This window comes from Pogona vitticeps, chromosome 5 (genome assembly GCF_051106095.1).
Source record: "Pogona vitticeps strain Pit_001003342236 chromosome 5, PviZW2.1, whole genome shotgun sequence".
NCBI lineage: Eukaryota > Metazoa > Chordata > Lepidosauria > Squamata > Agamidae > Pogona > Pogona vitticeps.
The window spans coordinates 194726585-194751634 of record NC_135787.1 but is presented as its reverse complement, the minus strand read 5'-3'; the positions used below and the strand labels follow the sequence as shown (position 1 = coordinate 194751634).

The window sequence follows — 25050 nt, the reverse complement described above, 5'->3', positions numbered from 1 at the left end:
TTAGTCTTTGAAGCAGTATTTTGTTTTTCCCTCTTTTTTTCCCCTCTTTTTAATTTTGCCCGCCACCCCTGAATCTGTTCTCACGCTTCTCCACCAGGGGGTGGTAGAAGGTCTGTTCTTATAGGGGACGATGGGCTCCCAGAGGCAGGAAAAAGGAGGCTTTGGGGTCTTTAACGCATCTGCATCGTCCTGTGCATCTCACACCTCTTCTGCTTCTTTTTCCGATCCAGTCATGGCTGCACGGCCTGCAGCCTGGCATCACCCATCTTTATGAAATTGCCCATCCTGCTAATGCCCAGCGCGGTCCGTGAGGCAGAGGGAGGGTCATGGGGCTATTTTCGGCTAGGGTGGCGGTGAGTGTCTGCTTGGTTTTGTCCTTGCGTCCGCTGGGAAGGAATTCAAGCTCAGAAACAAGTCCTGGGGTTGTTCACAGCTTCTCGGCTTTGCAAGCGTGCCGTGGAAAATTGGCCATGAGGAAGCTGAAGTTGTGAGCGATTTTGCATCCCTCGGCTCTGTCATCAATCCAGGAAATCAGAAGAAGGCTGAGATGAGGAAGTGACTCAGCAATGAAGGAACTAGAAAGGATTATCTAGTGTGTAAGGGTGTGTCACTGGAGACCAACCAAGAGCATCCGTACTCTTGCATTTCCAGTCACTCTGGATGTGAAAGCTGAACCGTAAAGGAAGCTGACAGGAAGAAGAAGAAGAAAAGATTGGTTTGAAATGTGCCAGATGACTCGGACTGCCAGAAAGAGGAACAAGTGGGTCCTTGAGCAAATCAAGCCTGAATGATCTCTGGAGGCAAAAAAGTTGAACCTGAGGCTGGACTCTACTTTGGGCCCATCCTGAGAAGACTGGATTCTGTGGAGGAGACAATAATGCTAGGAAATAATGAAGGCAGCAGGAAAAGAGGAAGAGGGAGTATGAGATGGATGGACTCCCTAAAAGAAGCCACAGGCTTGAGTCTGCAGGAGCTGATCAGGGCAGTTGAAGAGAAGACATTTTGGAGATGACTTACTCATTGCGTCACCATAAATCAGGGGCAATATAACAGCAAGTAACAACAACAACAATGAAAATTTTTCCAGAAAAATGACCAGAAACATCCTGTCTTTAGATCCCATCAACACTCATGCCATAAAAACAGGAGGAGAAAATGAGGAGTGAGCAGAAGAGAAGGTAGGGCGGTCCGATTGCCATTTCGGGTTGCTTTTCCCCTTAGGTAATTCACCAGCTGCACAGCTCGGTCGATGCCCATTGAGATGAAGACTCTGAAACTCCCATCTCTGCTGATTTCTGTCTGCAAAGCCCTTGGAAATCCTTTGAAGAAAGAATCAAGGAAGGGGAGGAAAAGAAGAAAGGGTTAAGCGCAGGGGTGTGTGTGTTTACAACAGATGGGAAGGAATGCGGCAAGAAAGCAGGACTTACAGCTATGAAACCACTCCAGAAGAGTTCCAAGCTGGAGCAGCCGTCACTTGGTGGTGCAAAACCAGCCGGGTGGAAAGAAGTCACCCTAAAAATAGCTTAGGTGAAAACGAGATGTTGAAGGATGAGAAAGCAGCAGGAAGAGAGTAGGTTAGGGATCAGGTCATCCTCATGCAGAGGGACCCAGAAATCGGGAACATTTCTGTTTTTTGGGGTTCTAGGCGCCTAAGAAAGCCCCAGCCATCGTGGGCGCCTTTCACCTTTAAAAAGAGGAGCGTTTCTCCTCTCTGCAAGACCCAGACCCTCGTAGGGTACAATGGTTGCGTGGATGGGCCCAGGAAAAAAATGCTGATGTTGTTCAAAGCACGGCCGGGAGGGGACAACGTGGACTTGACCCAGAAGAGAAAAAGCAAAAGGGGGGAAAAAGACCTCACCGTTTTTCTGTCAAGATAGAAGCTCCACAGTCGCCTGTTTGCCCGGCATCTGGAGGGTCTCTTGGTATCTCTGGGAAGAAGACCCCTCTGGTCATGGAGCTGGGAAAGGCCACTCTTTCCCTGAGGCCGTGGGAAGGGCCACCCATCAGGACAGGCCCCGTTGGGACCAACAGTTGGAATCCACACACCACCACAGAGAATCATGGGGTTGGGAGGGGCCTGTAAGGCCATCCAGTCCAACCCCCGGCTCAAGGCAGGAATTCACATCCAGGCAGATCTGCCAAGGAGTTGTCCTGTTTTCTCTTGAAGGCCTCTCCAGTGTTGGAGCCCTCACCGCCTCCCTTTGAGGTCATGGCTTCCACCATCGTACTGCTCTTAACAGTTAGGAAGTTTTTCCTGATATTCAGCCCAAGTCTGGCTTCCTGTTAGCTTGAGCCCATGGTTGCGCGTCCTGCACTCTGGGATGATGGAGAACAGATCCTGCCCCTCCTCTGTAGGACGGCCTTTCAAATATTTGAAAAGTGCGAACCTATCACCCCTCGGTCTTCTTTTCTTAAGGTTAAACAGACCCAGTTCTTTCTGTCTTTCTTCCTAGGGCTTGGCTTCCAGCCCCCTGACCCTCCTCGTTGCCCTCCTCTGAACTTCCTCCATTTGGTTCGCATCCGTCTTGAAATGCAGTGTCCAGATGAGGCCTCACCCGTGTTGAATAGAGGGGAACTGTAGCTCACAGGAATTGGAGACTATACTGCTGTTAATGCATTCTGAAATCACATTTGCCTTTTTTGCAGCCACATTGCCCTGTTGACTTATCTTCACTTTGTAACCTACAAGATCCTCCTTGCTCGCAGTATTGGTGAGCCAAATATCCCCCATCTTGTAACTGTATGTTTAGGTTTCCCCCCCCCCCCCCCGCCTTCGGTGCAAAACTTTGCACTGATCCCTGTTCAGTTTCATTCTGTTGTTTCAACCCAGTGCTCGAGCCTAACAAGATCACTTTGAATTTTGTACCTGTCTTCTAAGACACACAGCCCCCTCTTACGTTCTTACAAGCATGAGCATCAGCCTAACACTGGGATCCTTGCCTCACACTGACCAGGATCGTCAACTCAAACTGACACCAGTGCAAGCAGGACTCCTTCCTCACCCTTCCTGGAGGTCCTTCATATTCCCAAGTGCCCCCCCCAACTCAAGGGCTAACCGAGCCACACCCTGCACAACTTCCAAATTTCACAAGACTGTTGTGTTTCCTGCATTCAGGGTAGCATTGGCATCATTCAAACGCCCCAGGCAGATGGCTGTGCACCCACTCTCTTTCCATACACCACCCTTTTTTGCCTCCCTTCCCCTCTCCCTGTCCTTCTGCCTTACTCTCTGGTGGGTGCTCCATCGGCTCACGGACGGTTCGTGGGTCATATCTCTGAGGTCATCAAGGCGCATCACCACGCTAGTCCATTGGTTCCTGCACCAATTACACCCCCAGCCTCCTCCCTGCCCAGGCCAGCATCACAAGGGAGTGGGAACATATTCTTACAGGTGACATCCTCTTCACCTGAGATGCTGGAGTTCTAGATTCCCTGTTGCCCTGGCAACGGACCACAGCATCCCTCCTGGGCAAAAGGCGAGTTGCATGGCTCACTGCCACCGAGGCACAACCCAGAAGGATATTTCACTGCCCAGTTCAAGAAGGAAGGAGTTGCCAACTGGCAGCGTTTCTCATCCTCCTATTCTGGATCTCTTTTTTTTTACAAATAAGCCTTCGATGTGAAGTCCCTTGCATTTGGCTGGCTTTGAACCCCACCTGTGGTATCGGATCATCTCCTTTCATTTCAATTCTTTCTCTCTCTTTCCTTTTCAGTCTTTCCCTCTGTCTCTGACTTCCTGTGACAATCCTCTTATTTATATAAAAAATTATTATATCCTGTCTTTTAGCCCAAAAGTCAACCAAGCAAACTTGCAATAATAATAATAATAATAATAATAATAATAATAATAATAATAATAATAATAATAATAATAATAATAATAATAATAATAATAATAATAATAATAATAATAATAATAATAAAGAATTATGTGCCATCAGGCTGATTCCAAGTTCTAGTGTCCCTTACCAAGGCTCAGTGGCTGACCATTCCTTTCTTCTAAGGACTCCGTGGGACCTAGGCAACTTGGTCCACGGGCCACGCTGGGAGCCACCACAGGGAATCAAACTCCTGACGTTCAGTTTGCAGCCAGCTACATGATTCATTCAACTACAGTGGACCCTTGACTTACAGACGGCTCGACTTGCAGACTTTTCGAGCTACAGACTTCTCTGGCCGCAAAATTTAGGTTCAACTTGCAGCCGGAGAATCGACCTACAGACCAGAAAAAAACCAAAATGGAACAAAAATGGAACAAAAATGGCTGGTTACGGGAATAATCGGTTTTCAATGTATTGTAGGTCAATGGAGACTCAACCTACAGACTTTTCAGCCTGCAGCCACCGTTCCAATACAGATTAATTCCGTAAGTAGAGGGTCCACTGTATCCAGATAGCTACACCATACAAAAAACCCAGTAAATTAAAACCACTGTGGAAAACAGAGGTTTGGAAACCAAATGGGATTAAATCTTGGCAAAGCAGACAATGAAACGTTTGCACAAAGTGGCTGAAAAGCAAAACACGGGGAACCTCCGAAGCATCCCTAAAAGTCTTCCACCGAGAGGGTCACCGTGCAAAAGGCCCTGTATTTTGTCCGGACCATAACCATACTCCAAATGTCAACCCCAACAGGAAGTGACCCAAGCAGTACATGGGCTCATTTATTCATAATAACAATATGGATGCTGTCAAATCCATTCAGGCTTACAGCAAACCCTTCTTGGCGTATTTTAAAGCTCTAAAGCAGTGGTCCTGAACCTTGGGCCTCCAGGTGTTCTTGGACTACAACTCCCAGAAGCCTTCACCACAAGCTGTGCTGACCAAGATTTCTGGGAGTTGAAGTCCAAGAACATCTGGAGGCCCAAGGTTGGGGAACCACTGCTCTAAAGTACTCAGAAGCGGTTTCCAGGTCCTTGATCCTGGGCGTGGCTTGCCCACGGCTACCCAGGCTGGCTCTTCTTCCCCGGAGGCTCAGTGAGGAATTAAGGTCCTCCTGATCCAAAGTGCTCCAAAAACAGTTATCCAGACAGCTGGGGGGGGGGGAGAGAGAGAGTTGCATGTTCGTCACCATCAGGTCCGTTCTGGCTTACAGGGGCTCAGGTCAGATTCCCAAGGAGGACAAAATATTTCAGGTGGTGGATTTAACAAGACTACAGCTGGGAGAGAGGCTGAACTCAGGTATCTCCTAGATGCCAGGACAAGATTGCGCTCCAGTGGCTTTCCATTTACTATTTGGGAGTTTGTAACAGCCAGCCCGTTGAACTGACCCTTGAAGCCAACATCCGATTCACCCCCAAAAATCTTGTAAAGCAGACCCCAGACAATCCAGGGACTGGATTTTCCTGCAGTTGGAGTTTCCAAACTCTTTCCCGGTCGGGAGATCCTTGGGAGAGCCTGTTGCTATGATCTGGTCAAAAGGGGACCAATCCATGGGGGGGGGGGGGTAGGACAGCAGGTCCTTCCAGAGACACCCCTGAGTCAGAACAATCTTGACAGCTTCCGGCCACACTGGCGGAGCTCTTCTGGAAGCCAAACTCTCAAAGCGTACTCCGGTATCCCTGCGTCTGTGGTCGTCGGGGAGGTATCAGGATCCCTGCTGCCTGGCCAGGAACCCTAACAGGATTTTCAACCTATTTGAGAGGCTCAAGGCATGGTTCGCGGTTGCCGTCGGGCAGGAAAGATCGATGGCTTCATGGGGCTTTGAATCCTGGCCTCCTGAGTCCTAGACCAACACTCTGGCCACGGCCTCACCTTGGCTCGCTTGTCTTTCTGTTCACAGAAACACAAACCGGACTTTCTGTACGTGTAGTACTCTGGATGGGGTGTCCCAAAGGGTGCCTTTGAAGGACCTTTCTGTGGTAGCACGAGAGAGAGAGAGAGAGAGAATACTCTGGCAGGCCTTGTTGTCTAGTATGCGAGGGCGTCATTGAATCCTAGAAGGATGGAGCTGGACCACCGGGTCCGACAGGAACCCACACCAAAGCACATCTGCCAGGGGGGGTCTCCCTTTTCCCCCCCTTGAATGCCTAAATATGCCAATAACTCCCTTCAGAGGTATGGCAACCCTAATTAAGTTTCTGAGGTCTCTGAGATGTTCAAGGAGTGGTTTTTCCCCACTTCCACCGCCAGCCCGCAGTGAGTTTCTGTGGCCAAGCAGCGACCTGAACCCAGTTCTCCTGAGTCCCTAGTCCCACACTATACACACCACCACAACGGCTCGGTAGGGTTGAAGGGCCAGCGGGGTGCCCGGGCAGAGTGGCCGAAGCCGGCCGCCCTTCCTTCTCGAGCGGTGTGACGACTCCACCAGAAAGGGGAGGTGGAGGAGAGTTTGGGGTAATCAGTTTGTCCTTAATCCCCTCCCGATCCCCTACCCCACCCCGGCAGGTCAGGGGGCCAGACCAATCTCCTTTCCTTAAGCTGCTTTCACCTGCTCATCCTTCTTCGGATGGGCTCCTGCTCTTCCCCACTTTGGGAGGGCGAACGTCATCTTTGGCTCTTGCTCATCCTTGGCAAGAACAGCCACCCAGCTATTGTCTGAGAGCCAGCGAGGCTGATGTCCGTGGCTGAGGATCAGAGGTTGCGCCTCACCCCAAAATCGAGCAAAAAGGGGGTCTCCTCGCATTGCACATCCCTCTGACTTCCCTGCAGTGCAGGAATTCCAGAACTCGGCCTCCTTATTTTGCACACTCTACAACTTCCAAACTCCCCCCATGGGTTGGGACGGATTCTGGGAGCTGTAGTCCCAAAATAGGAACGCGGACTGATTTCTGAACAACGCGCGCCACAAACGCCTTCAAACCCACGAATTGACAATGAATGTTACATAACTGATATTCCCCATGAGTCCCTGACTGCTGCCAGGATGAGACTCAAATGTAGGTCAACCACCGGAGAGATAACACGTCTGCTAGGGAGGAGAAATGGGCAGAAGTAACTTGGAGACAGGGTTGCCAACTTTTTGTCCAGCCTCAGCTGCTCTGCCTTTCACCAACGCTTGGTGCTCAGAGGTACGCGGGCAGGGTACACCCTGTCCTGAAAACCTTGATCTGCTGATTTCTGCACCTATGGTTACTATTAAAGGCACAAGAGCACTGCAGACAAGATTTTGCTGGTCAGTTGGCAAGATTCGACCCAAAGGAAAAAAAACAAAATTCGGTGGAACCCGAATGGAGATGATTCATACTGTAGCTGGAATTTCAAGGACTGAAGGGCGGGCCTCAGGCAGGACGTTGATAGAAGGGCCTGTGTCCAATCCAGAAGGATGAGCCGGTCCCAAAAGCCAATCAGAGCCAAGAGATGTCAAAGGCCCACCTCTCACAAAAAGTCTGTGAGGAACGATCTCTGTCCGATTTTCATGAGCCTGGGTGCTAATAATGATCATCATACCTGTTAAATCGCGGTTTTAAAGCTACAAAGGCACCCGAAGTGAATTCCCTCAGAAACCTCAGTGGTTTGTGGCCACCATTTTAGGAGAGTGGGCCTCCAGATGTCCTTGGACTTCAAATCCCAGAAATCCTGTCTAGCACAGCGTGTGGTGAAGGCTTTTGCGGGTTGTAGACCAAAAAGATCTGGGGGCCCAAGGTTGGGAACCACCGTTTAAGGACATAAGTGATCCCGAAGTCCCTTATTTAGGCAATTTGGGAAACCCAAAGGGGGGTGGTGGTCTCGGGCTTTTGCAAAAGAGCTTCCTGCTCAAGTTAGCTTGTCCTCAAGAATACCCTGGTGGATATTTACGGCTTGCTAGGGCTGATCCCCAAAAATCAAATAAAAGAAATAAAAAATGGTACATCCACTGAGATCTTGGGTCAAAAAAAGGGAGGGGAAATGGTAATACCAGGATGTAGAAAACACGACGTGCTTTCTTTCAGTGGAAAATGCCTGACGCGTTTCGACCTATTAGCCTTCTTTTTAGGGCATGTTGATTAAACTCTTATTAGCTCTTTCTCTGTTTAATCGGTCTGTAATCCGCTCTATTAAATCCATTTGCACTGGCCATTTTGTACTGCAATAAAGGACATTATATTTTCTTTATCCTGAGTTTACGGTTCCCTCTTTTTCTGATCTAGGGCTGACCCAAGACATTCTGGTGCCTGAGGCAAATGGAAGAGGGTGCTCCTCCCCGAGCTTGGAAATGTTTACTTTTTTTGAACCACAACTTCCAGAGCCCTCCAAGCCCTTGCAGGTCACCAAGCTTGCCTCCAAACGCCAACAAGAGCTGTGGGAGGCCATTTCCCACTCCTCCGTGGCCCTCTTTTCCATGAGCGAACCGCCTCTTGGCCATCCACCGAAGATCACGCCGGGGGACGATGAAAGGGGCCTCTCTGTCCCACATCATACGTAACCCATAACGCTTAGGCTGGTTGTGAAAGACCAAGCTGGCATCTCCCTCGTGTCCCTGACCTTCTTACCCACTTGTGGTAAAGCTGCCCAACAAGGAGCGGAAATGGGATTGACCCAATTGGATTAAATGGCCCACCCGTTCCGCTCTGAACATCTTGCCCCCTCCAATGCTTTTCTGTGGCTTGGTGCCATGGTGGGCTCCTTCCCACGTACAGAAATACCGGCCGCTCAACTAAACGGGGATGATGGCCTGGGGAGACATCCTCTAAAGGATCCATAGCCAGGAAGCCACACGGAGGCCAGTAGAGCAACACAACAGCCTGTAGGAGACGACAGTTGCCAACGAGACGACCGTAGCCGGGAATGGCCACTCCGGATGTCTCTTCTTCTCAACTCACTCATCCCTTGCTAGATGTTTGCATTCTCGCTGCCATTCTGATTAGCTGTGCCCACCACTTCTCCTGCCACTGATTTAATAGAGTTGGTTGTTGTTATTTAGTCGTTAAGTCAAGTCCGACCCTTCGTGACCCCCATGGACCAGAGCACGCCAGGCCCTCCTGTCTTCCACTGCCTCCCGGAGTTGTGTCAGATTCATGTTGGTCGCTTCGATGACCCTGTCCAACCATCTCGTCCTCTGTCGTCCCCTTCTCCTCTTGCCTTCACTCTTTCCCAACATCAGGGTCATTTCCAAGGAGTCTTTTCTTCTCATTAGATGGCCAAAGTACTGGAGCCTCAGCTTCAGGATCTGTCCTTCCAGGGAGCACTCAGGGTTGATTTCCTTTAGAATTGATAGGTTTGTTCTCCTTGCAATCCAGGGGACTCTCAAGAGCCTCCTCCAGCACCACAATAGAGTTGGTTACAGACCGAATAAACAGAGAAAGCGCTCATCAAAGTTTTAATAGGCTAACAGGCTGAAAATACATTGGGCATTTTAGACTGAAATAAAGAAGGTTGCGTTCTCTACACTTCCCCCCTCTTTTTAAACTCAAGCGTTATTGCTCTTGTTTCCTTTTTGGTCCCAGAGAGATTTATTCGTGAAACCCCGTGCCTCAGGTGGGGAAATCACTTAACCTCCTTCAGCAGCAGCATCTTCAATCAAAAGGAGGGGCCTCAGACAGCATCCTCTCTTGGGCCACTCTTTAATCTCCGCTTGTCTAGCTATCATTCAAGGTGGGAATCTAAAACCGCCTTCTCTTTTCTCCTAGCGTCAGCCCGTCTCCTGGGTTGGAATATTTGAAACAGGAAATCTGTCGTCCAGGGCTCATCCGGGATTTGAACCTGGGACCTCTCGCATCCTTAAGCGAGACTCATACCCCTAGACTGATGAGCCAGCTGTTGCTCTGCTCTGCCAGATGTTTTTATGCAAGAAAACTAGGACATATCATGTTACTTTCTTTACACATATGCAAAGGGCTCAAGGCGTTGCAAGCCGAGAGGACTGGAAACAAGCTTCCTTAAAAACCAGCTTGTGTTACATAGGCCTACCCTCTTCCGGCTTATTTGGATGCCTTGATGCATTCTGCAATGCCAACTTATCATGGTTCGGTGAATTTGCAAAGTCCTGATTAAATCCGTGTGCCGGTGGCTTCGTCCCTGGCTTTTGGCCGAGCCGAAGACACCCATGTATGACGAGATCGTCATAGTGAATCCTCTGAGTAATCCTTAGGAGCTGGAAGCACGGGAAGAGAGCCTACCCAAATCATAGCAGCCAGCTGGTGGCAGGTCCAGCCATTTTCTCCCCTCCTTTTCTTTCAGATTAATTAAACACGAAAACAACTCACCGACTTTTCCTTGACTGTTCTTTCTGCCCCCAACAAGGACCTCTCATGAAGACAAATGATATCCACCACAGCGGGAGAAAGTTACTTCTCAAAAGGAATTTCTTCCCACATGACTTACAAGGTTTGGAGCTTTTTCTTCATTTTCAGTCTCACCCCCCCCCTTTTGGGGGGGCACAAACTCAATAAGCAGCTGGAACAAGAATTTCCAATCAAAACGTGGACTAGAGTGCCTTAAAATGCCCTTCAAAGATTCTGTTGGAATGTAACTGCTAGGAAATGAGGCTCATTACTCTCATTAAGCAACTTGGACCCTCCTCATGACATCGCTTTTGAAATATAGGGTGGTTACCGTCTCATTGTCTTAATCAGCAAATTAGCCTCCCCCCCCCCCCATATCTGCTGCAGGCAGCAGTTCCAAGCTGCCTGTGGATGCTGAAAAACACAGATACTGTAATTAGAATAATGAATGCTATACATTGCATGATCTCTGGCTCCCTCTCATGGCAAGTTCTGGTAAGGACACCATGGAAATAGATTTCTCTATTGAGTGCTATAAGCAAGCATAGTCTCTGGCACCCCCACATGGCTAGTTCTGGTAATATCGTGGCGCAGTGGTTAAAACGCTGTACTGCAGCTAAAACTGTGCTCACGACCTGGGGTTCAAATCCCAGGTAGCCGGCTCAAGGTTGACTCAGCCTTCCATCCTTCCGAGGTTGGTAAAATGAGTACCCAGCTTGCTGGGGGGGCAATGTGTAGCCTGTATAATTAAAAATTGTAAACCGCCCGGAGAGTGCTTGTAGCGCTATGGGGTGGTATATAAGTCCAATAAATAAATAAATAAAAATAAATAAATAATATCATTGTAAAAAATATAGTTTTTGGAGATTTTCTTTTAATATTTTTAATATTTTCAGACTGTGGATATGTGAATCAGCAGATGCGATCCCATGGCTGAGTCCTACTATGTACCCTGTTTCCCTGAAAATAAGACCTAAACTGAGGCAGCCCCGAAACTAGCAAAATCAGGGAGCTGGACAGATTGTATTTGTCTTCAGTGTGGAAGAAGGGATGGTCCCTCTCGAATTGGCCTCCTCAGCCATGCTAGACGCTGTTCCAAGACCTCCATACGGAGCACATGACCATCGTCTCTCGAGACTGAAGGATGCCTACAGAACACTTCTGAACAAGCATCGTTACCTGTAGGAAAGGATAGTAGATATTTGAACTATAAAAAGAAAGTTGCTTCTGATCAAGGATTGCCTGCTACCTTTTTTTTCCAATTAAGAAGATACCCTGCGTCTGAAATCAGACCCGTTTGTCCTGGCTGCTTTCAGCTGATGCTCACTGTTCCTTTGAGAAGCTGGTTTCGGGGACCGAAATCCAGTCCCAGCTGTATCCCCGAGACTGTTGGTCTGCCTCTTCTAAGACTGTCCGCAGGCATTTTGACAGAATTTTTCATATTTATGTCATTCTTCTGTCAACCCTAATCCATCAACCTGTGTCAAGGAAAGTAGTCTCTCTTTTTGCCTTTTATATTTTGTATAAATACTGTACGTATTTCTAAAATGCAAACGCAGAAATTGTCCGACAGAGAGAATAAAATAATATTTCTAACCAGCTGTCAAAAGGGCAACACAACTCGACAAAGCACAATGCAGTCAATAAATTGCACAGCTGGAGCAGCAATAATACGAATTCCTATGGAAACGCCATCAAGGCTCCTTGGCTTTACAAAACAGAGATGTGGGTGAAAATTGACTTTCTTGATACGGACTGGTGCAGCTGCCAGCAACTGGGGGTGGAGGACCTGGATGGGTCCCTTATGAACACCTGCCTTCCCAAAATGTTCCCCCCTTTACCAGTGATTATAAGGTACTTGCGTTAAATATTTATGCATTATTTATTTGATGGTTTCACGTCCTTGTCGTTCCTGCCAGGAGCTCAAAGAGATGCACGTACTTGGCTCACCTTGCACAGTGTCTTCATGACAACTCAGTATGGTAATTTTTAAATTTAGCCTTGTACTACAGTCCTCACTTGGTTGTAAAGCTCTCCTGTAAAGCCTGGCTGACCCCCAAAGGGACCTTCGAGTGACACATCTGTTATGTGCTGTCTATGGAATTCTGACTTAGGGTGACCTCTATGACTTAGTGACCTCCTAGAGGTCTGACTGCTAACAGTCCTGCTCAGGTGTAACTAACGGATTCCTTTATTGTTTGGTTCCCTTCTTCTCCTGCGGCCTTCAGCTTTTCCCAGCATTATTGCCTTTTCACCAACATGTTTTAATGTTCAACTGTAATCCTGCTTTTATGCTTTCTTTTTTCGCCTTCATCAAGAGTCATTCTTCTTCGTTGCTGATTCCTGACATTCATACGGTGTCATCTGCGTATCTTAAAGGTTTTACGCTGCTTCCACACTTTTCACATGGGAATCTGGCCCAGCTTTTGGAGTGACATTATGAAGCGACATCTAATGCTAAAGGATGGGCCCTGGATGTACATAGGATTGCAAGCCTGAAGAACAACCCTCTGCGCATCTTCTCTGAGAAAAAAAGTCCCCTGGGTTCTGAATGGTGATTACTGCCAGATAAATACTGTACATGTGGGATTGCACCTTTGAGCGACCATAACGCAAAGCAGTTGCTGGTGAGAATCCTGGCTCAGCTGACACATTAAAAGAATCAGATCACAAAAACTGGTAACCGAAGAAGAGCTGCAACCTCTACTTTTAAACTGTCCTTTTATCTATGTGATCCACTGGGTTAAATTCAGAAGCTGGTCATGCACAGTGGTGTTTAGTTATGTATTTATTTCTTGGTCCTCGCTTGTCTCTGCCACGCACCTCCTGGGGGGGGACGGGGGAAGACAATGCCCCAAACCAATTTCTCTCTACTCCCTTCTGCTTCCTGAGATACTGTCAAGATGTGGGTAGAGAGAGGGTTTTTTTTAAAAAAAGCAGGGCTCGTCCGGGATTTGAACCCGGGACCTCTCGCACCCTAAGCGAGAATCATACCCCTAGACCAACGAGCCAGTTGTGATATATGCCTTCCAGATGTTTCTTCAGGCGGACGGTAATTACAGGCTCAAATTACACTCCCAGCTTCTGGCAGGCCTGTGTTATGCATGCATGCGCCAGCCAACCTCGTGTTTGTGTGTGCGTGCGTGCGGTGGCCAGGCAAGTGCAGCATTGACTCAGAACAGAACTTCACCCTTTCTTTGCTGGCATGGGAGCCGAGCGCATAGTCCGGGGAATCTTAGGGACGCCTAAGTCCCAAAGAAGGGGTGGGGTTTCTGAATGCCCCTCGCCACTGGCGGCCGCACTTAATTCTGCACACATGTGCTAAGGAGGGAGTCCCACGGAGCTCCGTGAAACCAGGTGGGTTTCTCTTGAACGTCTTCTCACAAGATGGTGGTCTTGCCTGTTCTGCCCGCTTAATCTTCATAACAGGCGGGTGAGATCAAAGTCAGGCCGAGAAAGCCACTGGGCGGAGGCCACCCACCCTGTTTTCATGGCCAAGCCGGGATTTGAACCCAGGCCTCTCCCAAAATTCCCTGGTTGGGACCCTAACCACACAGACTCTCTAATTGCTCCCCACACCAGCTCCCTGGCTTAGGGTACACCCAGCACCCCCCAGACGGCACCCACTTTGCTTCCATCAAGCGATATGTTGTCTGAGTACAGGGAGATAAAAGACGGCTGTGCATCTCTTGAGGTCCCCCTGACAGCAAATCTCTCCTGGTTTTGATCAAGCCAACGTGATTGAGTGGACTAAGGTCGTCCTAGGACTCAAGACACCCAGTGTGGTGTAGTGGACAGTGTTGGGCTCAGGGAGTCCTGGGTTCGAATCCCTGCTTCATCATGGAAACTCACTGAGGGAGTGGAACGGGTCAAACCAATCCTTACACATCTCACTTATCTAGAAAGCCCTATTAGGGTCACTACAAGGGCTCAGGAAAGCTGGGTTCCGATCCCCTTTCCGTCGTGGCCGCTCACTCGGCAACAGCAAGAGTAAACCCCTCTTTAAATATCTCGCATACCTCGGAAGCCCTATTAGGGTCACGCTAAGTCAGGAGACACTTGACGGCTCGTCATGATTCTAAGACCCAGAGCGGCCCGGTCAGGGCTCGGAAAGCTCACGTCCAAATCACGGTCCTGCTGCGCAAGACCTCCCTGGGGGTTTGCCAACGGGAGAACCACTCCTTGGAGATCCCCCCATAGACCTCGAAAACCCTTTTAGGGTCACAATCAGTCCAAAGCGAACGGGGAGAACAGGAGCAAGTGAGGAAGTGGGCTGGACGTCCGTTTGAGGCTCCCACTGTAACCAACCCCTTAGCCAGAAAGATGCCCGAGCCAACTTTCCAGTCATGGGAGTGGGAGGGAGGGCAAGGGGGCGAAGGGTGAGCTGTTTGCCCCCCAACTCCTCCTCCTCCTCCTCCTCCTCCTCCTCCTCCTCCTCCTCCTCCTCCTCCTCCTTCTTCTTCTTCTTCTTCTTCTTCTTCTTCTTCTTCTTCTTCTCCTTCTTCTCCTTCTTCTTCTCCTTCTTCTTCTTCTCCTCCTCCATGGAGAGACGCCTTCCTGCGCACAACGACAGGTGCCTCTCCTTGGCTCTGCCCTCTGTTTTTGCTCTCTTGCAATCCCAAGAACACCCCGAATCGGCTCCGACCAGCGCGGCAAACGAGATTAACCTCTCAGAGGGGTTTACAGGACAGAAGGTAAGGATCTTAGGCGCTCTTAATCCCCAAGTTTGCCTCTGGGATGATCAGGATTACAGCCAGATCCCGGCTTGAGCCCTTAAGTGGATTCTCCCCTCTGGCACTCTATAAGAGGAGGGGACGGGGTCCCACGGGGGACGGGTTTTCCGTGGTCGTGGTCCCAGCGGCAACAAACGGGGGAGGGATGTCCGGAGAGGAAGACTTCTACCTCTTTGAAAACATCTCCTCGGTGGGGCCCTGGGATGGCCCCCAGTATCACATCGCCCCGATGTGGGCCTTCTACTTCCAGACGGCCTTCATGGGCTTCGTCTTCTTTCTCGGCACCCCGCTCAATGCCATCATCCTCGTGGTCACCGTCAAATACAAGAAGCTCCGGCAGCCGCTCAACTACATCCTGGTCAACATCTCCTTCGCCGGCTTCCTCTTTTGCGTCTTCTCCGTCTTCACCGTCTTCTTAGCCAGCTCTCAAGGCTACTTCTTCTTCGGCAAACACGTCTGCGCTTTGGAGGCTTTCCTCGGCTCCGTGGCAGGTAGATCGGGGCCCCTAGCAGGTAGCCGGCCATTTTGGGGGGGGGGGTGGGCACCACGAGGGCGTCCTTTGAGAGCAGGATGGGTGGGCAGCCGCAGAGGTGGTGCCCTGGATGAGAAGGCAATCGGCCGGCTCAAGCATGATCAATGGTGGGGGTTGGCCGGGACCCTAGAAAGTCTTTGGGTCCAACTCTGAAGTCCGAGCCGTTGGTACCAACTCCCAAGCTTCAAGTATGAGTCCCTGTTGGAAGGAAGGAAGGAAGGAAGGAAGGAAGGAAGGAAGGAAGGAAGGAAGGAAGGAAGGAAGGAAGGAAGGAAGGAAGGAAGGAAGGAAGGAAGGAAGGAAGGAAGGAAGGAAGGAAGGGGTGCGTTGGTTCAGTCATTGGAGAGGGGGAAAGCCCAGGTCGACTCGATTCACCCATCCAACTCAAGTCTGACTTGACTGTGAGTTCCTTGACTTGAGTCTCCATCCCTGGGGGTCGGGGTGAAAAACCTTAGCAATCAATAAGAAACAGCTCTGAAAAATGCCATTACAGTTCCATAAATTCCATTGAGAGAGAGAGAGAGCAACCATTTGGAGCCCTGGGAATGCAAAGAGAAGACACAGTCGGGTGATTCCCTTGTCAGGACCGGCTGCACATTCACAGAATTAGGAAAGCTTTCCGTTTAGATGAACAGGAATGTAAGTTTTTCCCGGTTCTCCAGAAACCTTCATCAGGCAAATCATTTAGCAATTGGAGAGAGGGGAGTCCCCCCACTCCAAAATTTCATGAAGTCACTCTAGAATCTTTTCGCATAAGGAACTCATTGAATGGATCTCTTTTCCCGCCCTACCCAAAACTGGAGTCCCTTTGGGTGTGTTGGATTACAATTCCCATCACTGCCATCTGACGAGGGATGGGGCGTTGATTTTCCAAATAATAGTCTCGGGGAATCAGACCGAATAGACCCAGCAGCCATGCTGATCAGTGAGATGACTCTGGGAGGTTTATAACCAGGCTGGGAAAGAAGCCATCATCTCATGTTGGGATGTGTGGTACTTTTGAGGGAAGCCATTAGTGAACCGGAAGGCGCCAGGTAGCGACCCTAAAGCCATCGTGGCCCCCAGATCTCTCCTCCTGCTAGTTTATCTCATCTTCTCCAAAGGCCACTCAAACGTTTGCTCATTGCCACATCTTGTGGCATTGAGTTCCACAGGTTACTTGAAGAAGGCGCCACAGAGACCCTAATGCCAGCCTAGCTTATTTGGCTTCGTCACATTTTCAGAGATAAGGTGTTTGCAAGCACTTTGAACCTTCAGCCGGGGCAGGAGATACGTCCACTATAAAATTTGCAGTCTGGATATCCATAAAGTTTCAAGGCGGCTTTGGAAAGCCTGGGATCTGTCTTCAGAGTTCAGAAAAATCCCTCTTGTACATGACAATTCCCACCATCTCTAAGCAGCCATGAGGGTGAGGATGTTGGGAGGTGGGATTCAACATTATTTCTGCCCTGCCCTGGTTTCAGGTCCCTGATCAATGTGGAGCAAGAGTTAAAGGGTTGGAAACCTCCAAACAAAGATCATTTCCAACCTTTACTCAGCCTTGAAACTCAGGGAGCGGATCTGGGGTCCCTTACCTGCCTTGCCCTGCCTCACAGGGCTGTTGTGAGAGGATAACCAGGCGGTGGGTGGGTAGAGCAACGCGGGCTGCCTTCCACTGACCGGAGAACAGTCAGGGTATAAATGCAGCCAAGCCATAAATAAAGAAAACCTTTAAGTCAGCGCCCGCCTGGGTCCACCTCACCGTCTCTCCACCCCGGCTCCTCGGCAGGTCTGGTCACCGGCTGGTCCTTGGCGTTCCTTGCCTTCGAGCGCTACATCGTCATCTGCAAGCCCTTTGGGAACTTCCGTTTCAACTCCAAGCACGCCCTGCTGGTGGTGGCGGCCACGTGGTTCATCGGGATCGGGGTCTCCATCCCGCCCTTCTTCGGGTGGAGCAGGTAAAGTGAGAAATGGTGTGTGTGTGTGCGCGCATAAGACAGGTTCTCCCCTGCCCACCAAACCAATGAGCATCGGGAAGAGAACGCTGCCATGAGCCTTTCCTGAAAGCCACGGGTACTGTCCGGTTCTGAGTTTCACAGAATTCTTCCACCAGCTGCGTGAATGTCATGCCACAGAGCAGGGACGGGCAGCTTTGCTGGAGCCGGACAGGCGGCAAGTGTTTGTAACTCCAGCATCCCTACGGATGAGACCAAGGCCAGTCTTTGTCCTGCTCCCAAGAGGGCCGGTCCCGGGGGGCACTAGCAAACAAAGTCCTACCAGACCATGCTGCAGAAAATCGGAAAACAGGGCCCAAGAAGAGCCGTCAAGGCCATCCAGAAAGTCTTACACAGCCAGGAAGGAGCGAAAAGGGGGCAGGAGATACAGAGGGCAAGTCAGAAGCCGGAAGGGATGTGGTCCCTAAGCAAACTCTTGTGAGCCAGTCTAAGGTTGATGTAGCTGAGCTACCCCTAGGGTACAGCTGCTGGCATTTATTCAGCTGGGAATGGATTGGGCCCTCTGGTCTCTGGGAGAAAGAGCTTGCCTTCAAGGAAGCCCCCTTCTTGAGGGGGTCTCTTCTCCTGAGGAGCCTCACCGTGCAGCCGAGAACGTCACTTGGCGGCTTGTAGCCACGCATGTGCCTTCATCCGGTGGGATCCTTCCCTGGCTCAAGCACAGAGAGCCGCCTTCTGGCACCGGGTGGAAGTAACAAGCGGGGTGCCCCGAGGCTCAGTCATGGGCTTGGTGCCCTTTGACGTTTTTACTAATGACCTGGATCATTAGGGGACTGGAAACCAAGCCCTTTGAGGAGGAAAGACTGAAAAAACTGGACCTGTTTAGTCTTGAGAAAAGAAGACAGAGAGGAGACAGGATCACACTTTTCAAAGACTTGGAAGGTAGTCCTACAGAGGAAGGGCAGGATCTGTTCTCCGTCATCCCAGAGTGAAGGAGATATAAGAAGGGGCTCAAAGCAACAGGAAGCCAGATTTAGGCTGAATATCAGGAAAAACCTCTTAACTGTTAGAGCAGTACGACAACGGAACCCATGACCTCGAGAAGCGCCGAGCACTCCAGCCATGGTGGCCTTCAAGAGAAAATTGGACAACCACTTGGCAGATATCCTTTGACTTTAGATTCCTGCCTCTAGCAGGGGGTCGGACTTACAGGCCCCTTCCAACCTCATTATTCCATGCTTCTATGATTTTTATTATTCCAGAAGTTCAGTTTTTGCAAGATAGGGCTGCTCCTCCTCCATATCAAGTCTGGGGAGGTCTGGCTCAGCCCCGATGGAGAATTAATGCAACGCCACCATCACAGAAATGCTAACATATATGGGAAAATATCCAACCCAGATGTCAGCGTATACCCATTTTTTAAATTTTGTTTGTTTGTTTTGAGGGTGCTTGGCAGGGTCTTGCAACCCTTCTGCAATGTGAATATGCCACTCCTTTAGTCCTTCAGGAGGAGGTGAAAAATGTACATAGTTTTAAAGCAGATTTTCATCCGGGGGGGTGGTGGTTTCCTTCAGAAGCAGTCTGGGGTGGCCATCTTTGTCCATCCTTATTGTAGAAAGACGATCATCCTGATGAATTAGGAAATGCTGGAGAGGAAGTTGCACTACATCATGTTAAGACTCTGCTGTAAAGCAAGTGCTTTAGCGATAGAACGGCACAGTCTATCACACCTTTGTAGCCGATGAGATCTTCTTGGGCTTCAACTCCCAGAATCCTTGATTTGGGTGGAGGCTTTTGAAAATTCAATTCAAAAACATCTCAACCTCATTCCCCAGCCTTTCTGTTCACCTTGCCCCTTGCCCTTCTCCTCCTCCAGGTTCATCCCAGAGGGCCTCCAGTGTTCCTGTGGCCCAGATTGGTACACCGTGGGGACCAAGTACAAGAGTGAATATTACACCTGGTTCCTCTTCGTCTTTTGCTTCATCGTGCCCTTGACCCTCATTGTCTTCTCCTACTCCCAGCTTTTGGGCGCCCTCCGGGCCGTAAGTATCTCTAACTACACCAGGACAGCTGTTTGTACACACAGGCATCCGCTTTCCAAATGAGATCACACCGCAGATCTGAGAGGCAGCCTTTTCCTGGCTTGGGCTTTGCCAGGTGCAGGAGAAATGTGGCGTTTTCACGGAGTTCTCCATCCAGAGCAGGAAATCTCTTTCCTGGTGATCCACAGTGAAATCAAAACCCCACAAGCCAGGGACATCCATCCACTCCTTGGAGGGTGTAAGCAAAGGCAGACAGGAATGGAGGGGGTTTTGAGGGTCTGGGGGGGCTGCAAAGATTGCATGAAAGGAATAAGTTGACAGGGCCAACATTAGCTTTATCCAGCTCGCCTCCCAGTGCTGCAGAGCAATGCACCGCCATCTTGGATTTTTTTTCAAGACTTGTTGCCTATCGTTCCCCGCAACAGGTCGCGGCTCAGCAGCAGGAGTCAGCCACGACCCAGAAGGCTGAGCGGGAGGTTTCCCGCATGGTGGTGGTGATGGTGGGATCCTTCTGCCTCTGCTACGTTCCCTATGCAGCCCTGGCCATGTACATGGTGAACAACCGGGATCACGGCATTGACTTGCGCATGGTCACCATTCCCGCCTTCTTCTCCAAGAGCGCCTGTGTCTACAACCCCATTATCTACTGCTTCATGAACAAACAGGTAAGCGTCCCAACTGGAGGAGATGGCTGCAACCCCTGTATTAGTGAGTGAGAGCAACTGGTTAACTTAAGACTGTCCATCGCTTATGCACCATGCCTAGAAAAGCCAATCCTTGTGGGCTACAAATTCTGTATTTGCTGAACAGAATACCAAATGTGACGTTGCCCATAGGCCCAGAGATAGGATTCCCGTTTTCTTGGATTTTAATTCCCAGGATCCTCCCACAATCCTCCTGGTAACGGGTGGGATACTGAAAGTCGTAGTCCATTTCTACTTCCACTTCTCCCATTTCTAGTTAGGTCACAACATCTGGTTACCTCCCAAACTGTAAGGGAAGACATCAAAAATTCAAGAAACTCTTTTGGTCCACATGACCAAGGGGCAGACAACGTCTTATGTACAAAATACAGGAGAATCAAAGCTACTTCACATGGGGGTGGGGGTGAGGAAAGGCACTAAGCCTTGATATCTAGGCATGCATAAAAATGTCACACAGTGCCCTCCTATAAGGAAAGAGAATGGAAGTTTAAAACAAAGACATTTAGGGTGAAATAGGGATAGATTATGGGTCTCTGGGTTGTGTAGTTCCCCAACCTTGAGCCTCCAGATGTTCTTGGACTTCAACTCCCAGAAATCCTGGCCAGCAGAGGTGGTGGTGAAGGCTTCTGAGAGTTGTCCTCCAAGAACATCTGGAGGCCCAAGGTTGGGGAACCATTGGTGAAGATCAATCTGAGGCTTCTAATGAAGCAGTCATGTGTCTGGGCTTGATCTCTAACCTCTTCTAAATGGAGCCAAACAGGAAGCCAGATTTAGGCTGAAGATCAGGAAAAACTTCCTAACTGTTAGAGCAGCACAACAATGGAAACCATGACCTCAAAGGCAAGTAGTGAGTGATCCAACGCCTGAGAGGCACTCAAGAGAAATTTAGAAACCCATCTGTCCAATCTGCTTCGACGTGGATTTCTTCACCGAGCAGGGGGTTGGACGTGATGGCCTTATAGTTGGCCCTTCCAACTCCATCACTCTGTGATGCTATTCTCTCTCTCTCTCTCTCTCAATTCTCCCCACAGTTCAGGGCTTGCATTATGGAAACAGTATGTGGCAAACCCATGACAGATGAGTCCGACGTCTCGAGCTCAGCCCAAAAAACGGAGGTCTCCTCCGTCTCTTCCAGCCAAGTCAGCCCCAGCTAAGGAGATGGTGCCGTGGGGATCCCACCGAGAAGCACGGCCACCCCCTTCCCCGAAGCCACGTATGCGCTGCTTGTCAGCAGAGGGAGCCCCACGGGTGCTACGGGCTGGAAGGGTGACCGCCACGGACTTTAACCTCCACTTGATTTTGGTCTCTCTTAGCTTTACAAGGACCCAATGAACTTCATTGTCCCGGCACCTGAGGTGGGGGGGCGGCGGGAAACCGGGTGGGGGGGAGAGAGACTGTGCCAAGAGGGCAGCACTCCGGGGGCTGCCATGCCCAGGAATCTCTGAGCCCCCTGCCTCCCCAGCAGGAAACCTCTCTGTCCTTCAGCCAGCAACCCGGGCCTCCCAGCCATTTCCACAGGGAACGACCTGCTGCTGTGCAAACCCTCTGAATTGGTTCCTCGTTTGGAAGCAACGCGAGCAACTGAACTGTCAGAGGAAGCCTGCGATTTAATCCCATTAAAACTCTCCTTGTGATGATGAGGCTGAAAAGTGCAGGAAGCTGGAGCATCAACAAGGGATACGAGGGATGGGAGCCACAGAAGAATGCGGTGGATGGGAAAACCAGAGGAGAGGGAGCACGCATTAAAAGAAAGGCGGGGTGGGTGGGTGGGGGTATTCAGAGCCAGGGGGTGCTGAAACCTGTATAAAGTTTCCCAAGAGCCCCCTTGAGTTTTTTCTACTCTTCTGTAGGATCCAGTAGAATATTTTCAAGTTCCAAGCACAAGAATTATAATGTGTGTGTTGTTGGGTTTTTTTTTAATCCCAAAAAACGTACGAGTTAGCGTAGAGAAAAATGTTGGATAGGTGTCATTGGGGAGAATGGTAAGTGTGTCGGCTGCTGAGAGAGTGAAGCCAGCAGAAAAGCAAATTGCTCCCCCCCCCCCCAGGAACTGAAAGACTTTTCTCCAGTGCTGTCACAAGAGCGAGGCCATTGTGGGTTGGGTGGTGAGATTTAAGAATAATAATCATGTGCCGTCCAAGTCAGTTCTGAGTGATGACCACCTTTTTCATGCTTTTCAAGGCAGAGAGTGGTCAGAAGTGGTTTCTTCTTCCTTTCTTCTTCTGGGGGCACCCTTGGACCATTGCGCCACTTTGGCCCAAGGCCACCCAGGCTGGCTCTTCTGAGATGCACAGCGGGGGGATCGAACTCCCAACTTTGGACTCCACAGCCAGAGACCTAAACCACTGAGCTCTCCAGCCAGCTTGCAGAGGATGTATTTATTTATTTATTTATTTATTTAATTTATATCCCGCCTATCTGAATCACATAGGACCACTCTAGGCGGATGTGAAAAATGTCCTGCTGAAAGGGTGCAAACTTACCTGTTGTTCTCAGCTGTCGGAAAGCCACGAGCCAGCCAGCCTGGCGCCTGTGTCCGGCCTCCAGCGGCCGCTCCCCAGACAGAAGGAAAGACCAAACAGGCGGGCTCACGATGGCCCTTCCAGTCTGGCTGCTCCATCTTCTGGCTCAGGTGTGCCTCTCCCTCCCTAGGCCATTCTCATAGGAAGCTCCAGCGCCAGAGACGGCTCCGTCTCGCTCAAAAACGGGAGAGGGAGAAACGGAAGAGACAAGATATCGGACCGTTGCTTGAAGGCAGCAGCTGCAAGAATCGGGGAGTTCTGGGGGTCAGTGGGTCCTCATCTGGTCCCCTTGACATTACAGTGGACCCTTGACTTACAGACGGCTTGACTTACAGACTTTTTGAGTTACAGACTTCTCTGGCCGCAAAATTTAGGTTTGACTTGCAGACTGAGATTTGAGTTACAGACCAGAAAAAAAACCAAAATGGAACAAAAACGGCCTGTTACGGGATTAATCGGTTTTCAATGCACTGTAGCTCAATGGAGACTTGACCTACAGACTTTTTGACTTGAGAACCGCCTTCCAATACGGATTAAGTTCTCAAGTCAAGACCCCACTGTAAAAGGAGTGTCTGAGGACGATGAGGTTTTGGTCCTGTCGCCCTTTGGAGCTGGCTATGCCGTTCCCCCCCCCCCCGACTCCAAGATTTGGGCGGAGGTGTCGCACAGATGGGGGGGGGAGTCGGTGATTCGGATGACCCTGGCATCTTAACTCATTGTGGGAGAGAGTGTTTTCTGAAGTGCGCTTCAGGCATGAAAGCCGGGGTCAGAAGAAAACATGGCAGGAGGCCACGCATAGAGAGCTTTCCCCAGCATCGATGGGACAGGGAGGGAGCCCTGAGTCGGAGCGACAAGAGAGCGTCAGGGCGCTGGGACGACAAACAGAGCAGGGCCCTGAAGGGGAAGGCTGAGGAGCATGAGATTTGATCGGAAGGGCCTGAAGCTTGATAGCTGTGGCGGAAGTCCCAGGTGGGAAGCGCAGTATCTCCAGTTTCAAAAGCAAGACTCATGGGCAGATGATGGAAAGAGGTGGGCAGGGCATCTGTTTCCACCGACAGCAAAGAAGAGCTTCTGGATTATGGGGGAAACCCTGGTGGTTTTCCTCCAAAAAAAAAAAAACCCAACACCTCCTGATTCCTTCTGTGGTATCTTCTAAGCATCCATTTTAGCTTCTGAGAAACGTCCTCCTAAAATATTTATTGCCCATTCCTCTTCTGAAAGGTGGACTTTGGGCCCAGTGGTGGGGATGGGGCAACTTCACATCACACAGTCCGGTTGTGTCTTCCCCTCCAGCTCCTGGTGTGACTTTTGGAGCAGAAAAGACACACACACACACACACCCCTCTCTTGTGGGCTGGGGTAGTGCTGTGGTTGTAACAAGTGCGCCATGACTTGCCCCCAGGCTTTATGGAAGGTCAGCAGTCCCAGCCTCATCTGCTTGCAGCAAGACGGGTGCAAGGAGCTTCCAGAAATCTGCGCCACGCTTTGGACTCTTCCATTACAAGGCGGTTTTGAGAAAGTCTGAAGGATGCTTTAACCCTCATGCATGAGGATTAAAAAACAAAACATTGCACTGAGTGAGAAGTGGGGCTTTTTTTATTGTCTAACAACTCCAGTTTATTGAAGGATAGCATTAGGGTTAAGCACTGCACTGCCTTTAGCAAAAGCGTTTCAGGAACCTCTATTGTCTACCATTTCCCAAGGAGGATTCTCGCTGAGAAACCCACCAAATGGCCCTGAATGGCCACGTATTATTCTGTGTCTGCAGAAAAAGGTGGTGGTGAGGAAAGGGGTCAAACATCTGTCATTTACACCCGGCTGAAGCTGAGAGGTTTTTCTAAGCGGGGTAAGGCAAACGTGTCCCAGAATTCCTACTATGAACATCTAATTCTGTGAGAAGTGAGGGGAAAAATCTCTCCTGGTGCGTGACAGTTGAAATTTAGAGAATTGCTTTTACTGCACTTGTCTTGCTGCAAACAGCTGGTTCTTTTTTTAAAAAAACCTACTGTTATAACACCGTTATCTGACTGTCGTGGCGTCCAGAATACAATATACCGCTATTTTACTAGTGAATCCTTTGGCCTCTGTCAGCTTCGGGTGACGGGCAGAATCTACTTCCTCTCCCCGACATGGAAGTGTGGGGTTTTTTTAAGTCTACAAAGCATGTATGATATGACCACAGAACCTGCCACTACTTGTATATCCGCTTTTTTTTTCTTAAGGAGCTTACAATAAACCAAATGTTCATATATCCGAATGCAATCTCAAGTTGGACCCCAGTGGTATATCCTTCACGGAGGCAGCTGGGCACCAGATGTGCCAAGAGCAGAGAAACGGCCAGTTTTACATCTCCGATTACGCCGGGCGAAATTGAGCAGGTCAGCCCGAGAGGGCAGCCACCTTCGTGGAAGCCAAGGGTCCTTGGTTGGCCCTTGGCGCTGAGAG

The 25050-nt window shown here is 49.9% G+C and overlaps 1 protein-coding gene and 1 non-coding gene across 2 annotated transcripts; one reads left to right on the top strand and one right to left on the bottom strand.

Moving 5' to 3' along the window:
• Positions 1-13080: 13080 nt before the first annotated feature.
• On the bottom strand, positions 13081-13152 carry TRNAP-AGG (transfer RNA proline (anticodon AGG)). The gene has a single exon. It is a non-coding gene; the product is annotated as a tRNA-Pro (tRNA).
• A 649-nt stretch (positions 13153-13801) lies between these two features.
• Positions 13802-24374, top strand: OPN1SW (opsin 1, short wave sensitive). The gene is made up of 5 exons (XM_020812457.3): positions 13802-15365; positions 17175-17343; positions 19214-19379; positions 19805-20044; positions 21115-24374. The coding sequence occupies exons 1-5, from the start codon at positions 14879-14881 to the stop codon at positions 21235-21237; spliced, it is 1185 nt and encodes a 394-aa protein (XP_020668116.3). The 5' UTR covers positions 13802-14878; the 3' UTR covers positions 21238-24374.
• Positions 24375-25050: the final 676 nt, after the last annotated feature.

Bases quoted from the DNA above. Each gene is read 5' to 3' on its own strand.
- OPN1SW (XM_020812457.3), top strand. From the start codon at position 14,879: ATGATCAGGATTACAGCCAGATCCCGGCTTGAGCCCTTAAGTGGATTC. The intron at 17,344-19,213 runs GTAAAGTGAGAA...CTCCTCCTCCAG, and splicing joins CCCTTCTTCGGGTGGAGCAG to GTTCATCCCAGAGGGCCTCC. The intron at 20,045-21,114 runs GTAAGCGTCCCA...TTCTCCCCACAG, and splicing joins ACTGCTTCATGAACAAACAG to TTCAGGGCTTGCATTATGGA.